At 36.5% G+C, this 18523-nt stretch overlaps 1 protein-coding gene across 3 annotated transcripts; it reads right to left on the bottom strand.

The window, feature by feature from the left end:
- Window positions 1-14410: 14410 nt before the first annotated feature.
- On the bottom strand, window positions 14411-18213 carry LOC127084021 (cation/H(+) antiporter 15). Of its 3 annotated transcripts, XM_051024391.1 has the most exons (4): window positions 17826-18213; window positions 16882-16918; window positions 15751-16743; window positions 14411-15672 (listed from the first exon to the last, which is right to left on the bottom strand). In XM_051024391.1, the coding sequence occupies exons 3-4, from the start codon at window positions 16648-16650 to the stop codon at window positions 14425-14427; spliced, it is 2148 nt and encodes a 715-aa protein (XP_050880348.1). In that variant the 5' UTR covers window positions 16651-16743; window positions 16882-16918; window positions 17826-18213; the 3' UTR covers window positions 14411-14424. The 3 variants fall into 3 exon arrangements, with proteins under 3 accessions (XP_050880348.1, XP_050880349.1, XP_050880347.1); XM_051024392.1 differs by lacking the exon at window positions 16882-16918; XM_051024390.1 differs by lacking the exon at window positions 17826-18213 and having other exon boundaries at window positions 16882-17606.
- Between the last annotated feature and the right edge of the window lie 310 nt (window positions 18214-18523).

Below are 18523 nucleotides of genomic sequence, written 5' to 3'. Positions count from 1 at the left end.
GACCATCTCCCACCTTCAAATCCATGATTGAATGCACAGTTGACCTATGTTGACTTTTCTAGGGTTTCAGTTGTCCTGAGGAATGCCTTGATGAAACTCAAGCCTCTACCACTTGAGATCTTGATTCAAAATGATATCATGGCTCATATGAGATCTTGTGAATGACCAATAGTGCCCAAATTCCCAAGAATGGCCACCATCCACTGCTCAATGAATGCCTTTGACTGGCTTGACCTAGTGTTGCTTCATCTGCAAGTAACAAGGTTAGATGACAATATTTTTGTACTTTTGGTTAGTAAACAAATGAAAAGCAATGATATACATATGCAAGACATGCTTGGTGATCAAGAACCACACTCAAAAGACAACCCACCCACAGGGAAGGAGGCAAGGTGCACAATGATCCTTGAGGCAATGATGTGATATGATATGATGCCATGAGGGATCTTAGGGACAAAATTAGGGTCTTACACTACCTTACCCGCACGCACCATCAAAGAAGGAGAATGCTAGACACTATGCACGGTTTATGGATATATTTAAGCAACTTCAAATAAATATTCCATTTGCCGAAGCATTAGAGCAAATGCCAAGGTATGCGAAGTTCATGAAGGATATTCTCACAAAGAAGAAGAGATATGTGGAAGATGAGACAATCTTGCTTGATGCACGTTGTAGCGCCATAATCCAAAAAACTCTCCCAAGGAAGGAATCCGATTCGGGCCGAGTCATTTTACCGGTGACCATTGGAGGCACTTACATTGGCAATGGTTTGGTCGATTTGGGATCTAGCATCAATTTAATTCCATTATCCATTGTTAAAAGATTGGGGAATATTGAGATGAAATCTACGAGGATGACTTTGCAACTAGCCGATAAGTCTACCACTTCACCATATGGAGTTGCTCAAGATATGCTAGTAAAGGTGGACAAATTCTTGTTTCCGGTAGATATTGTGGTAGTGGACATGGATGAGGATCGTGATGTTCCTTTAATTCTTGGAAGACCATTTATGAAAACAGCCTGAATGATGATCGACATTGATGATGGACTCATGAAAGTAAGAGTGCAAGATGAAGAGGTAACTTTCAATCTTTTTGAAGCCATGAAGCACCCTAACGACAAGCATGACTCTTTCCGAATCGATGCCACCGAGGAGGAAATTGTGGAGGTTGCAAATCAAGTTCATCTTTCTAATCTGTTAGAGAGATCTCTTATAGGAGCTTACAATGTTTTAACCGAAAATGAAGAAAAAGAAATTGAAGCATTTTTGGATGAATTGGAGTCTTGCGGAGAGATTGCTTATCATGAGGAGAAAAATGAGGACTTGGATGTGAAAAAGAAAGTGGAAGAGCCAAAGTTAGAGTTAAAGATGCTACCTCCACACTTGAAATATGTGTTCCTTGGTGATGATTTCACTAAACCGGTGATCATTAGCAATGCCTTGTCCACAAAAGAGGAGCATAAGTTGATACAAGTGTTGAAAAAGAATGAATGTGCAATAGGGTGGGTATTATCCAATTTAAAGGGTATTAGTCCGACTTATTGCATGCATAAGATCATGATGGAAGAAAATTACAAGCCCGTTGCACAACCTCAAAGGCGCTTAAATCCATCAATGAAGGAAGTGGTGAGAAAAGAAGTTGTCAAACTATTGGAGGCCGGAATGATTTATCCTATCTCCGATAGTGAATGGGTGAGTCCGGTGCAAGTAGTCCCAAAGAAGGGTGGTATGACGGTTGTTAAGAATGATAAAAATGAGTTGATTCCAACTAGAACGGTAACCGGATGGAGGATGTGCATCGACTATAGGAGGCTAAATCAAGCTACAAGGAAAGATCACTTCTCGCTACCTTTCATGGACCAAATGTTGGAAAGGTTTGCCGGCAAGAATTTCTATTGTTTCTTAGATGGTATTCGGGTTACAACCAAATTTCGGTCAATCCGGCGGATCATGAGAAAACGTCTTTTACATGTCCTTTCGGCATTTTTGCTTACCGAAGAATGCCTTTTGGATTATGTAATGCACCGGCAACATTTCAACGGTGTATGCAAGCAATATTCTCGGATTTGATCTAAGAGTGCATTGAGGTGTTTATGGATGACTTTTCCGTTTATGGGTCGTCCTTTGACTTATGCTTGAAAAATATGGATGTGGTTTTGGAAAGATGTGTGGAAACAAATTTAGTGCTCAATTGGAAGAAATTCAATTTTATGGTCACTGAAGGTGTTGTTCTTGGTCACAAAATCTCTTCTGAAGGGATGTAAGTTGATAGAGCAAAGGTGGAAGTCATTGAAAAACTACCACCTCCAACAAACATCAAAGGAGTAAGAAGCTTTCTTGGACATGCCGGATTCTATCGAAGATTCATCAAGGACTTCTCAAAGATAGCAAAGCCCTTGAGTAATTTGCTCAACAAAGGTACGCAATTTCTTTTTGATGAGTCGTGTCTAAAAGCATTCCATGAGTTAAAAGAAAAGTTAGTCACCACACCCATAATCGTTGCACCTAATTGGATACTTGATTTTGAACTTATGTGTGATGCAAGCAATTATGGGGTTGGTGCGGTTTTGGGTCAACGACGAGCAAAAAAATTTCATTCCATCCACTATGCTAGTAAAGTTTTAAATGAGGCGCAAGTCAATTATGCGACAACCGAAAAGGAGTTACTAGCTATAGTGTATGCATTGGAAAAATTTAGAGCTTATTTGATCGGGTCCAAAGTTGTAGTTTACACCGACCATTCGGTAATCAAGTATCTGCTAACCAAGCGGATTTCAAACAAAGACTAATTCGTTGGATTTTGTTATTACAAGAATTTGATTTGGAAATCCGGGATAAAAAGGGTTCTGAAAAATTGGTAGCGGATCATTTGTCCCGATTGGTTAATGTGGAAATTACAAATAAAGAAGAAGAAGTGAGGGAAGAATTTCCGGACGAAAAGCTTTATGCGATTCAAGTGAGGCCTTGGTTTGCCGATTTTTCTAATTATAAGGCAACCGGTTTGACACCGGAAGACCTCACTAGTAATCAAAGAAAGAAAGTTTTAGCGGATGCAAAGTACTATGTGTGGGATGACCTGTATTTGTTCAAAGCGGGTCTAGACAGCATTTTAAGAAGGTGTGTGACACTTGAAGAGTCAAAAGATATTGTTTGGCATTGTCATAACTCTCCGTATGGAGGTCATTATAGTGGTTTGCAAACAGCTACTAAAGTATTCCAAGCGGGATTTTATTGGCCGTCCGTGTTTAAAGACGCACATGAACATGCAAAGAATTGTGATACATGCCAAAGAAGCGGAGGGATAGGCAAACGAGATGAAATGCCCCTAACCAACATGTTGGAAGTGGAAGTTTTTGATTGTTGGGGCATTGATTTTGTTGGCCTATTTCCCTCTTCTTTCTCTAATGAGTATATTCTTGTAGTCGTTGACTATGTGTCAAAGTGGGTGGAAGCAATTGCTTCACCTAAGGCCGACTCCAAAACTGTGTTAAGATTTCTAAAGAAAAACATATTTTCACGTTTTGGTGTGCCTAGGGTGTTAGTAAGTGATGGGGGATCACATTTTTGCAATACACCCTTGGAAAAAGTCTTGGAACATTATGGTGTAAACCATAAAGTGACTACTCCTTACCATCCACAAGCAAATGGTCAAACGGAAGTGTCAAATAGAGAAGTAAAAAGGATACTTGAAAAAACTGTTTCGAGCTCAAGAAAAGATTGGTCTTCAAAATTGGATGAAGCTTTGTGGGCATATCGTATCGCCTACAAAGCTCCTATTGGACTAACCCCGTTTCAGATGGTTTATGGGAAGACTTGTCATCTCCCGGTAGAGATGGAACATAGAGCACTTTGGACTCTTAAATTCTTGAACTTTGACTCCACTCTAGCCGGTGAGAAAAGAAAAGAACAACTCCATGAAGTGGAGGAATTAAGGAACAATGCTTACCACTCAAACAAGCTTTACAAGGAGAAGGTGAAAGCATACCATGATGGAAAGGTCTGTCACAAGGAGTTCAGAGTTGGACAAACGGTGCTCCTTTTTAATTCAAGACTCAAGTTGTTTCCAGGTAAGTTGAAGTCCAAATGGTCGGGACCGTTTGTAGTGAAAGAGGTGCGAGATTATGGAGCCATTGTGGTTGAGGACCCAAAGTCAAAAGAGAGTTGGACTGTGAATGGGCAGAGATTAAAAGTCTACCATGGTGGAGAAGTCAACCGAGACGTCTATGTCGTTTCGCTCGCCGAACCGTGAAGTAACGCCGAACCGTCGAGCTCAAACGACGTTAAACAAAGCACTTGTTGGGAGGCAACCCAACTTCGTAAGCCTTCATTTCATTTTTTGTTACTTCATATGTGATGTATTTTGCTTTGTTTTCGAGATTATAATAGAGGTCAGTCAAATTTCCAAATTTTTTAGAAAATTCCTTCAGTTCGCCCCGCGAACAGCTTTCGCCCGCGAACTGAATGGAAATTTAATTCCCCTGTTTTTTGTGTAATACTTTGGAAGTTGGAAAACCCTCAGTTCACACCACAAACCAAGTTGGCTCCGCAAACTGAGCGGAACAGACCCTTTTAATTTCTATTTTGTTTTACTTTTGTTTCCTTTATATTTTTATAACTTCATCCCTCTCTCTTCACCACTTTCACAACTCACTCTCTCACTCCCAAACTCAAACCTACCAATCTTAACCCTCTCAATCTCAATAATCCCACTTTTCGCAAGAATCATTTTAATCTCTTTCTCTCATCAAGGTATGTTTACTCTTTTTCCTTTTTCCTTCTTTGTTCTCTCATCAAGGTGAATTAGGGTCATTGTTAGAGGATAATTTTTTGTTGAAATTCACTTTGCATGTATAGAGATTCTTCAAATTAGGACAGGTTAAGAGTTTGTGGTATAAATTTTGAAAAGATTTGAGCAGTAGGAAAAGCCCTATGGCTGCTGGTTTTTCTGGGTTTCGCAGAGATTGCGCCGCGATCTGGCCTTCGCGCCGCGAACGGAAAGAATTTCAGCACTTTATTTTTTTGTTACGCGTGCTGACTTAATTCTTGGTTGTTGTGTGGTTGCTTTGTGGTTTTCTTGCAGATGTCTAAGCGCACAAAAACAGTAAGCTTCGGTCCCTCAAGGTCCGTGCGGAGATTCATTAGTAACGAGCATGAGGAGAGGTTTGAAAAGCTGATCAAAAGAACCATCCATCCAGAGAGGTTCATTCGTTTGTCACCAGGTGGCAACTATAGGAAGATCGTGGCAAATTTTGAAAAGAGAAAGTGGAGAAAAATTTGTGAGCCGGAAGCGGAAATCAATTATGACATTGTGCGTGAATTTTACGTCAATGCTCTTCAATTGGAGGAAGGTGTGGCATACCACTATCAAACTAGGGCGAGGGGGAAGATCGTCACTTTCAATAGGGATGCAATCAATACTTATTTGGTTCATCCTCTCACCTTGGCGGATAACATACGGTGTGAATATTGTGCTAAAGAGATCGCAAATGATTGAGATCTTGTTGCTGTTAGTGCTCACCTATGCCTTGAGGGAAGGACATATGACTTGAACGATCAAGGATTTGCAAAATCTTGGAAGAAGGAAAACCTTAATTTGGAAGCCCGGGCTTATTTAGTTCTTTAGTTGAACAACATTCGGTCGCGGAGCCATAGTACCACAATTCCACTCGATGTCGGCTGCCTTTTGTATTACATTATGATTGGGAAATCGGTGGATGTGGTGTCTATCATCGCGGGGGAGATGAGAAAAGTGGCATCTAGCAGGACAAAGTTCGGAGGGGAAGTCGGTGTGCTCATGTATCCGGGGATGATTATGGGGCTTTGTCGAAGGGCAAATGTGCTTATTCCGGATGAGGTGCACCTTTCTATAACCAGTGTGATTAATGATGTGTTCTTGAACAGGTTCTGCCAAAGTTAGATGGATAGAGCTGAGGGAGCAGACACTTCTTCATCTAGGTCTCGCGCCCGCAGTACACCAGTTTTTGATCAGATGGTGTTTGCCACTTACTGCTATGAAAACTTTGAGGCTTCTAGGAGGTCTCAATCATTCTTATTTGATGCCATGCAGCAGCAGTTCCAGAATACATTCTTGGCACCCGAAGCCTGCACTTTTCCGGCTCAGGCGGAGTATGTATCTTACTCTAATTGGCCTGAGGGCAGGCCAGTATTCATGGGGGGTGCAGGAGGTAGTGGTCAAGCTAGTGGTGTGGGTCATGATGAAGACATGGAAGATGTCATTGGGTCTGTGGGCGGTGGTGTTGATGAGGAGGATTGAAGACCTTGGTTTGGGTAGTATTAGATTTTTTATTTGTTAGTTTTTTATTATTATTGTTATTGTTGTTTTTGCGTTTTTAATTATGGTTGTACTTTAGGAAGCATCACATGTTGGTGTTTCCCGTTTGTTTTTTTTTGTTGTACTTTTGGTGGCTCTCGTTTCACCGTGAACTTTTGTTTTGTTAATTGCATGTATCTTTATTGTGAAGTTTAATTGTGTGTTTCGATGAACTTTGGTATGCCCCATTTTTTTTTGTTTAATTGTTCTCGTTCTTGAGTTAAGCTTGAAGGAACCAAGTGATGCTTGCAAGGAAGGAAGCGTAGGACACTTCGAGTGGTGATGATAAGAATTGGTTGTCGGCATTTCAAGATACACTTTACCGCTTTCTAGACTTAACATGAATAGTTTGATGGTGTGTTGCAAATTTCCTATCATAAATTCCTTGAGATACATGTCAATTTTGAATCAAAGTAGAACTTAACCAATTGTGAGGTAGCCTTCCATTGTGCACTAAATGCGGGAGACCGAATATTATTTCAAATCATTCTTATCATGCTAAATCATGCATTAGTCTATTTTTGTGAAAATTGTGAAAGTGATAGAGGCATTGTTTGTTATTGAGAAAAACCACTTGGCCAAAAAAGTTTTGAATCAACTAACCTTGTGAGGAGTGATTCTTAGTTTAACCCCTTTGAGCTTGTATTAGGATTCATTTGATTGATAAGTGCAAATTCCATTAAAAATATTGTGAATGAATGAATCCTAATTTCTTTTGTTTCAATTGAACCTTCAATCGATTTTGTTTGCAATTTTTGTCTTTTGCCTATGTCTAAGTAGGGAGCATTATTGCATAAATTTTGTCTTGAAGCCTAAAGTTGGGGAGAGTAACTTAGAAGAGTTGATAAAAACTTGAAAAAGTGGTGTTTTAGAAAAGGTGAAAGTGTGAAAAGAAACAAGAACAATAAGTCACCTTTGAAATTATGGAGCTAGTAAAAAGAAAAAAAGAAAAAGAGAGCTCATGGTTGTGTTGTTGTTGAAAAATAAGAAAAGAAGAAAAATTGGGATCAAAAATAGAAATTGTTGTTGAGTTTGAATTTATGGGAATGCTCCCTTGGGATAGGCATTTTTGTTTGAATTCCCTTAATCATACCCTTTCTTTGTAACCCAAGCCACATTACAACCTTTGAAAGACCTCTTGATTCTCATTTTTTTTCACATGATTTAGTGTTTGCTTTGATAACCGCATGATTCGAGTTGATGTTGATTTAATTGTTCGGATGAGTGAAAGAAAATCCTCATGTTTATTCATCATTACTATGATGTGTGTATAAGTTTGATTCAATTTTGACATGTATTGCTTTGAATTTCTTGGTATGTCATTTGCACCCAACCATTGTTCTTGTTCATATTTTGTCTAGCATTTAGGTAAGTGGATTGTGAAAGGGTCGTACACTTTTGAACCATTTAAGTGTCTTTGGTTAATCCTTGTTTCATTACTTTGGTTACTTTAGAGAAAAACTTTTGTTTAGGGACAAACAAAATGATAAGTTGGGGAGAGTTGTTAGGGACCAATTATCACTACTTTTCATATATTATTATTGGTCCCTTTTACCATTTTATTATTGAATTTACACACTTTTATTCTCACAATTTAGTAAATATGCAATTAAGTTTATTTTAATTATGTTTTGAGTAGATATTTCACTTATTTGTTAGTTTTGTAGAAATTTTGGACAAGAAAGCATTGGATTGCATGAGCAAAATTTAGAAGGAGCTTGATGGGCATTTTGGAACCACACTTGAAGAATAAAGTTTGGAAGAAAAAGTGTTGAGGAAGCTTGCAAGGCAAAGAAGCTGCATTTCCTTCAGTTCGCTCCGCGAACCCTACGAAGACAGCAAGCTTTTTAATTAGTTTGGGCCACTTGTTATGTTTTGAGCCCAACTTAAGTGTGACATTTTTAGAACCTTTTGAAATCACTTTTCTATTTTAGACCAAAAGGAGACAATTAGAGAAACAAGAACTTTAAAACCACTCATGGGGAGAAAAAGAGATTATTATCACAAGTTGTGAAAAAGAAAACCAGAGGCCATTTTTGTATTCATTCCATTTCCATTTGCTGTCAAACATGGTGATGAGGAGCTAAACCCCACTTTGGCAAGATTGGAGGTAATAGTTATCCCTTATTGATTATGTATTCCTATTAACTCTTGTATGTGACAATTGATTATTGATGTACGGATTGATACTTTCACCTTATTTTAAATATTCAGATTTGAGTTATTATTGAGAAAGGTTGTTCAAATCTTGACTTAAAGTATGCTTTCAAGTAGTCAATAAATTGTAGAAATAGATTTATACACTACTTTTCTTTTGTATCAAACATTAAAGATTGTTATATTAATAGTTAGATGGAGAAATCGTCTAAAGATTAATATAGTGGTTATCACAATCTCATTTAGAAATAAATGTTATTAAGAGGATACTTGAATATTATCAATAATCTTGAGTCCATATAGTTGTCACTAGGGAAACATAAGAAATTGGGATAGTGAACTCCAATCTTGGCAAGCCTTCTATATTTGATTTAAAACTAATTTCATTGTCTTAGTGTCATTTTAATTAAGAGATAACAATTCACTCAAAAACAACTTGGTTACTTTTCAAACTTACAACAATTGAGATTATAGAACGGCGGTAATATCAACCAATCTCTGTGGATACGATATAAAAATATTTGCCGGAAAAATACTTTTCAACAGTGAAGAGGTAGGAAAAATTCCAAAAGATATTTTCCTCTTAGTGAAAATGACAACAATGGCCAACTTCGATGTTTTCAGAATCCTCGTTGATAGAGGGAGATCTTGCGAAATTATGTAGGCAGAGATTTTTTGAAAAAAAAAATCCTAATAAGGGAGAAGATATGGTTGTATAAGGGATCCAACTTACAAGTCTTTAATGACATGTTAACTCGCCCAAAAGGGGTATTGAGATTATGGTTACCCTGAGAGAAATCAGAGAGACACCAGGATGGTCGACCTACAATTCATGGTAATTCCTTGCAGGAGTGTTTATAACTTCATCTTGGGCGGACCATTTGCTCCTCGGTCAAATTGAAGTAACATAATGTTTATGACGAGTCGGTGACAATATGCGTTGATTTGTCCGAAACATGAAGGATACATAAAACTTTACAGCGATACTAAAACGTGAAATACAAAGATAAGGCAATAGAAATCAATGTGGTCTCCCTCTCCAAACAATTAAAACAAATGGCAATCAAACCCTCAAAAAGAAGGGATTATAGACCCCATATGATCTGAATTATTCAAACATGGAAGATGCGGGGAACAACTCCGAATAAAGAACTAGGTCAGTCGTGACACGCCGCACCAAGACGTCAGAGAACAATAACGGCGATCACTTCGTGTGGTTAAATTGTCCTTTCATAGAACTGGTAAGCCATACCTTTCATTATAAATGTAATAAATTTTTGTTCATAATGAATGAATAAATTTTCCCTAACTTCTTTTCCTTGTGATCATAAAGGATAACAACGATAAACAAATTGGGAGTGTTATCACAAATTCCACATACGTATGACTATAGCAATCAAAACTCAATGACGTACGACTCATTAATTCTATTTCAAAATTCGTAGGCGTACGACCAACCCAATTAAAACCCCACATAGAAAGTAACATGGATAAAACAACATACCACAATGTGGTAATCAGGGTTTATCCCCTTATTGGTAGTTATCCACTCTAGATGCAGAGGCTAGTGCCCACTACATAGATCTCAAACCAAGTTCAAACTTGAGAGCATGGAAGATATACTAACTCTTGGCCGAGCAAAGTTCCTAGAGACATACAAAAAAAAACTTTTGAACACGACCTCAGACAGCAGTGAATTCCCAAATAAGATATTGTATTGTGAAATTATTTTAGCATTATATTTTATTATAAAAAATTTAAAAAATTATATGATTTCATATAATGTATTTTTATGTTTAAAACAAATATATTAAATATATAGTTTCTAAACCTATTATTTATAAATGGTTGAGTCGGTAAATTGTCTAAGTTTTTATTGCAATATGTACCATACCATTGAAAGAAGTAGGTTTAACACATTTTAAGTTACGGATATTAATTTTAGGGTTCATTTAACTTCAAAAATATTTATATTGATCTCTTATATCTTCAAAATGTATCATGTTATTCCTTTTGCCTAATTAGTGATGAATTTAGCAACTAATTTTTTTTTATCGCTAATTAGACGAAAATGACTATTATAGTACGTTTCGAAGAGTTAAGAAATTAATATGGACATTTTTTAAGTTAAGGAATCAAAATGAACCCTATATTAAGATACGATAAAAAATATTAAATTATAGAAATAAAAGGACATATTGTTGATTTCAAGCATATCACATTTGCTTAGAGATTGAACCAATTAACTTTATAGATGTAGATTAATTGCAAATGTATTTTGATAGATCTAAAATCCAAGGAGATGTTGAAGTAGGAATTATACTCATTTGACTAGATGATAATCATATGAAGGGAGTTACTTTTCCCACCCTTATGGTTGCTCTCCACCACCGTTAAAAGTAAAAAATGCCCCTAGTTTCTGGAGATGAATCTCCGAACACACCTTTTTTTACACACTCTTTAACACAAATTGACGAGGCACCCTATTTTTCCAAAATTGAATTCGAAGATGCATCTTTGTATGCATAAAAGGCGAGTCCCGAGATACATCTCCGTAAACACCATTAATTCAAAATCCATTGGGTGGTCTAAAGATGCATTTCTGGACACTTTATTTTAATTTACTCTTGCTAAACCTTCCATATTCCTCCTTAATTTTCTAAAAAATACTAAAAAATCATTTGATCTCTCACATCCATTCAAGTTTTTCATCCATTCAAGCTTCTATCATTTGAGCTCTTTCTCATCCATTCAAGCTTCTCTTTCTTATCTATTTGATTTGGTAAGTTTTTCAAAATTCTTTCTTTTTGTGTTTTGAATGATAGTAAGTTGTTTAAGCTACAAAAGTTATTTAAGCTACATTAGTTAGTAGTGGGATCGAAATAGGTAGCCTTAATGGACATGCATTAAAATTTGTTTGGAGGGTTAACCTAGCAATGGTGTTTCTATGATGGCTGAGAAAATCAAAAGTTCATCCATAGATGTATATCTGGATTTTTTTGGTAGTGTTTTTGGAGATGTATCTCTAGATTTATGTCTGGTTGCATTTTGGTTGAGTTTGTGATGTGACTTGTGCAATGGTTGAAAACAACCCAGGCAAGATTGTCTCAACCGTGTGTCTCAAACCGCGTCTGTACGACGTGAGAGGGTTGTATCCAGGACCAGAAGGCCGCGAGTCGATGATAACATATTTGATGATTTAAATCATCGACGTTCACAACCATATGGTTCTACTTATCATAGTCGCCTGTCTCAGGCCTCTACTTCACGGAGCCACGAGTCCCTAGATGATGAAGCAACATCTTATGCTCCCGAAGCCCAGGAGGAACCCGTTATTGATTCCCCTTTAAAGAGTTATCCATGATTCCCATTTGAAACCTCCTTACTTCATCTCTACGCAGACCATACTGCTAGGCATGTTTGGGAAAAAGAGGTATATTTATTTACTTTTGCATTACATATGTTTTAAACTAATTAAATTGCGACTAATGGTGATATATTTTTGTACAAGAGAGATCGTGTTTAAAATTAGTAAACCACGACAGGAAGATATTAGATTTAGGGCAGCCCGACGCAAGTTGGTTCAGGAATGCCATCCGTTATTTGGTTTTGTCGGTTTAAGTTCTGATGTGTACATGACCATAAACCATGGCATGCATGCGACATTTGCAAAGAAACGACATTTATAGACGTCGTGTTTCCACCTTCCTATTGGCGAGAAGACCATCACTCTGGATGACATCCCATGCCTTGTGCATCTTCCCATCAAGAGAAGTTACTGGGCCACAGAAGGCTCGGTCGAGAGGAATCCTCCAAGATGATGGTCACACATTTGGGGGTTGACCCAACTAAGATCACAAATGAGGTAGCTGACACCAAATGTGCTCATGCTAGGTTTAAATTCTTGGAACAACTTTATAAATACCAACTACAGTGGGCTGAGGATGTCGATAGTGATGATATGCAGGTTGAGGACCACCGAAATGTGCATTGAGGTGTTACCTTTTGTTCCTGGTTGGCACGTCCATTTTTGTGAGCAAAAGTGAAACCTACATCGATGTGGACTACCTTAAATACTTCATTGACTTGACGGCGATTCACGAGTACAACTCAGGGGCGTCTGTTTGGTATACCTATACTCGAAGTTGGGCGGGGGTTATCTTTGGAAAACAAAGCAGATGACAGGAAGTTGCACACTGCTTACGGTAATTTACTATTACTAATATTTTCATAATTATTTTGTTACAATTGTTATTAATATTTTATTTGAACTATTTTCGAGGATGAATCATCTCCCACCTTTCACGCATCTTCGGGTGGGAACATGTGCCTACCTGCATTGAGGATTGGCCACGTGCTGCCTCTTTTGCATCATATAGAGGGAATAATATGATCTAGCCATTTTGGGTGTATCTTGACCATCATGTAGTAGATGACAATGCCTTCTGCCCATACGACTGTCACCATGAGATGCGTCTACGGAACCTCATTTCTTTATACTTTGAATGGGTGGCATGTGGGTCAAGTCTGATGTAACCTTATTTTCCCAAGCGAGTGATGCACCTGTTTGGGTATCTGCAGATTATTTCGAGATCCCCAATAAAGCTTGCTCCTCCCACCATTCATTGTAGAGATCTCGACGCGATACTAGAGGATTTTGAGAATCACTTGGTACCATAGGAGTATCGCAGGGTGTCATCTCCTTTATAGTGGGCTTATGTTGACGGTTACATGACATGGTTCTATAGGGTGTTACACCCTATCATGACACCATACGCTCTTGGAAGACCGCCTAGGTCATCTAATCAGGAGGTATTGGAGGCTAGGGATGACCACACCGAGGATGTGGCGGCGGTTTGTCGGCGTATTATGGATATGGAGATATCGGGCATAGAGGTTGGACTTTTTGAGGAAGACAATCCTTAGTTGGACCTCGTAGAAGGCATGATCGTTGAGGCACGAAATGCCTTGTGTATAATCGGAAGAGAAACTTGGGGTTAAACATACAAAATAGTTTATGTTTGGTTGTATTTTTTATACATTTTCTGACAAATGTTATGTATGGTCTTGAATTTTTGGATTTACTTTAACTAATGTATGGGTTTTTACTTTAATATGATATGACCTAAAAAAATATAAAGTTTGACAATGTTGCTGACTGGAACCAACTAGTGGGTATTTCGGAGATGTATCTCCGAAAACACTCCAGAAAATTTACCGAGATACATCTTCGGACCATATTTTAGTAAATATAAGTAATGTGCTAAATTATGAAGGCTTCTGTGATTTAAAGTGTGTTCGAAGATACATCTCCAAATACAACATAATTATTTTTGAGTTTTCATATCTGTGGAATACACTCCTAAGGTGGAAAGAGTGTTCCCTCCTATGAAATGCAATTAAAATACAATTTTTTAAACATCGATGATGAATATGAAGCCTTAATAGGAAAATTCAAACCTTAAAGTCATAGTTAAAACTTGAGAAAAGAAGGAATTTAAAATTGAAGCTAAGAAAGTAGGATAAGGCTCATACATTATTAATTTCCGTATAATACATTATTAATGTTTGAAATTTGTGTTTTCAAAAACAATTTCAAACATTATTAATTTCCGTATAATATATAGTAAATTTTTTGAAACAATTGCATTAATTTTCATGAAATCAGATTGCATTAAATAATTATACTTATAACCAAACTAAGACAACATACCTCCTTTTAAAAAAAGACAAGACAGTATAACTAAAATAACATGCTTTAAACTGTAAAAACAATTTTTATATTTGAAAATTTCTAAACTTTATTTGCTTTCTTTTTTTTTTCTTATCACATGACACTACCTCTTGCCATTGAGGTATTTGGATATTTTTCTCGTAAAATTGAATGAGTTGAAAATATGTACAAATCTAAAAAGATATTAGAGAAAAACATTTATTTATTAGACATTAAACTCCTCTGAGAGACATTAACTGAACCTAGTCTATCAAGCTTGTTACTTACCCTTTTATCCCCACCACATTGTGTCACCAAAACAGGAACCATTCCAATACAGAATTCTGTTGATGATAACATATCTCCAAATATCCCTAATATTTGAACATTCTCTATGAAATTTCCCATTTCTTCATCTTTCAAAGATTCAATATTATGTCTCCTCCCAACCATCACAAGATCATAGTCTCCTTCCAAACCACGAATTGCACTCAACACCTCTACTCCATCATCCACAACAACCTCGTAGCAACAAACATTCCCTATCCCAAATTTCATACCCTTAAACTCATCAATTAAACTTTCATCCAACATTTCCTCTTGTGCTTCCTCATCTAGTGAAACTTCTCCACCTGATAGAGATTTGCTTTCATATTCTTTTCTATTCAACACAACAAACCGAAACAAAGACACCTTCATGTTTTCCCTCTCCGACATTCGAATTCCTAAAGCCAATGCTTCTCTGTCATCAGCTCCACCAATGAAAAACACTCCCACGTGAAAATAAGATTTAACATTGTCGTTACTATCTCCAAGCCGTGAGTATCTATCCACCAATATTCCCAACGTGCATGGCACACATGCTTGAAACCTAGTATTTAGTTTCCGGATCGCGGTCGAGACGTGTCCGTTGAGGTCAACATGGTCATTTTCATGAAAAGGGATTATTATAAAAGGAGCCATTCTGTCTTGTGCTAAGTTGATAACAGCATCGTGCATGCTTTTATAAGGTGCAACGTTGACATATGGTAGAATAATAACCGGACCATAAGAGTTGCTAGCATAATTCTCGAATGCTCGCATTATGTGGTTTGTGTCGGGGTAATTAACCGACAAGAATTTTTTGTTCTGTTTGTGATTAATTGGAAGCAAAATTGGTGCACTTTTTCCTAAAAGCTCGACGAGGTGAATCACGTATACAGATAACGGACTTTCTGGAACTGGGTTGCAAACTTCTAATAGAGCAGTGATACCACGTACGTTTCCCTCGTTATGTACACAAGTAATAATGCGAAACTCTAAATTTCTTGAAGAGTTTTGGATTGTTCTCATTTTTTCATCGTATAGGCACGATGAATTTAGTACCCGATGAAGACGTTTGTATAGGTTTTTAATCAAGGGTGTGACGATTGCGGTTGTAACCACCACACAAATCACCAAGTGACTGTATGTATCTTCATCCATTAGCTGCAAGTATAAAATTCAACAGAGTTCAATTTCATGGAGCATGAGTATTTTTCCTAGATTTATTAAATTATTACGTACCTTGTTATTCTTCAATTTAGTAAGAGCTATAAGTTGAGTTATGCCCTTGATGTTCATCATGAGACCAAGCACCGTGCCGTGTTTGGGCTTAATGTTATATACCATAGAAACCAATGCACAAGCAACCACTTTTGTTGCGTCGCCAGCAAGTACGATAAACTGCAAAATTAAGAACTCTTTCCAGCTGTGAAGTGAAGCCAGATTTGTGGTCATGCCAACAAAAGCAAAGAAGAAAGGTAACAGAAAATCCGAGATAATAATTTCACATTTTTCAACCAAAATTGTTCCTAAAGGAGGTCCACTTGGTATCATCAAACCAAGCATCAACGGTCCAATCATGAACGTTACCCCAATCATGTCAGTTATACCTGACATGATTAAAACACCGAGAAGAATAAGGACAACATAAATTTGTTTCACTTGTTTCCCATACGGTGTGTTGCGTGCAATCATTTTCATCATTGGCTTTAAAACATAAAAGCAAAAAACCGTGAACAATATGCAACTAACCACAGCCAACACTTGGAATTTTAGTTGCTCAGTGAATACGATATGGTGTGTTATTATGAGAGAAAATTGTATGCAATCGTTGAACGAGGCTGAAGACATAGCAAGCTGACCTAATTCGGTTGCCATGAGGTTAAGTTCTGATAAAGCTTCAGTCAAGACAGGGAAATTAGTGACTGCCATTGTAGTACTTATTGATAAACGTGACGCGATTAATGGAGGGAAATTTGTTGGCGAATAGAAAAGGTTCAATAGTATTGACATAACCAAAAAAGAAGCCACAAAAGGTACTATTCCAAGTAGCCAGGTACTTTTTGCGGCTCTTACTGTCATTAGTAGATCCATTTTCACTGCAACGAAGAACAAAAAGTATATAGCTCCAACTATTGACATCACTATCAAAACATCAGATTGTCTTGCAGGAAATAGTGCTTTCCAGTAAATTTCACTCCTCCCTAAAAATGATGGCCCCAAAAGAATTCCACCCTGCACACATATTAATTATGCTATAAATATCTATATATGAGTCTAAAATTAGGAAAAGATAGAAAATAAAAAGGAGAAAAAGGAACAGGAAAAGCATTGATGAAATGGATGGAGGAGAATGAGTTTGTTAGAGCTTACGAGAACGCTGCAGATGAATTTGGGTGTTTGCAATGGCCTGAGAAGAAAGTGAAGCGATTGAGAAAGTGTGATAATAACAATGATTTGGAACAATGTTGCAGGAAGAGCAAAATCAAATGGATTATCTCCAACAAAAACGCCATAAGAGCCAACGTTTCTATCATTTTTTACACAAATTTCAACCTTTCCCTCAGAATCATAAGAAATATAGACGGTTCCGTTCCCTCTTGCAGACTCCTCCATTAATTGATATAATACCAAAACCAATTAATGGAGAATAACTAATGTGGTTAATTCACTCTTGTGTTTGTATTCGCATTTGCAGCAAACGAATGTGTTTGCTACAAACACGAACACAAACACAAACAGACAGGGGAACAGAAGATTAAGCCCCAGTAAGAAGGGAAAAAATGGAGGAGACAGAGGGTTTATTATATAAAAAAAATAAAAAATGAAAAGGTTGAGAATCAATACACACAGGGATACAAAGCTATAATAGATACGCGTTTGATATTTTTGTCAAAAACATGAGTTGTTATATGTTTTTATTACAAGGTGGACACTAAAGTATTAGCCACTCATACAAAAGTAGGAAATAGGTATGTCAAAGACACGGTTGGTCAATATTCCAAGTATGGAGTTTTTATTCAATGTAACTAATAGATATAGGGAATTAGAAGCTAATTTGTCCAGATTATGATTTTTTTTAAATGATTTTAAAAAAGAAATATCTTTTAGCTGATATTTTCTTTTCTTTGTATTATTGTTGAATAAATTGATTCAACCTAAATTTAGAAAATTGCTATTCTAGAAAACCATTTCAAGAACAAAAAAATGGTATTACAGAATATTGCTTATCAAAAAATGGTATTTTCTTTAATTTTGTTTAAAGCTCTATTTTAAAAATAAAATCAAATGGTTGAGATATGAGAAAATGGAATTACCTGAAATGGTGTCTTCTCTCCCAATCATTTCAGCAACTCCAACCTCATGAAACAACAGGTATACCTGAAACAAAAATAAACAGAAATGAGAAGTGAAACCCTAGCTTAGAAATGCAATGTAAAAGTTCAAAAATGGATTGTTGGGGTCGCGACGGTGGTTTAATAGAGTTGCAGTGAATGGTATGAGAGATTAAGGAATTTTGTGATGAAAGATTGGTCTTCATTAGAGAGTTTAGAGATTTTGCACTGGTAGCAATAGCGGGAATATTTGATGAAGTGTGAATCGAATTTAAGGAGAAATTTATAAATTCAAAAGAAAAAGGGACTATTTCATAAATATTTTGAAGTTTGTTTGGTGGAGAGAAAATGAAAGCTCGGAGAGAAGGGAAGAGAGAGAGAGACAAAATCTATAATATTATTTTAAAAAAAACTTATATAATGAATGATAAACAAATAGTATTTATAATATTAATATTTTTTAAGACTTAAAGGAATTTTGTATTATAAAAAAAATTGCTAAACAATTCATCATTTCTTTTGTGATATATATATATATATATATATATATATATATATATATATATATATATATATATATATAATATATATATATATATATATATATATATATATATATATATATATATATATATATATATATATATATATATATATATATATAAATTATTGATTATTTT

The sequence above is a fragment of the Lathyrus oleraceus genome, chromosome 5 (genome assembly GCF_024323335.1).
Source record: "Lathyrus oleraceus cultivar Zhongwan6 chromosome 5, CAAS_Psat_ZW6_1.0, whole genome shotgun sequence".
NCBI lineage: Eukaryota > Viridiplantae > Streptophyta > Magnoliopsida > Fabales > Fabaceae > Lathyrus > Lathyrus oleraceus.
Note: the sequence above shows the minus strand (reverse complement) of the source record. Positions and strands in the feature narration are given on the sequence as shown.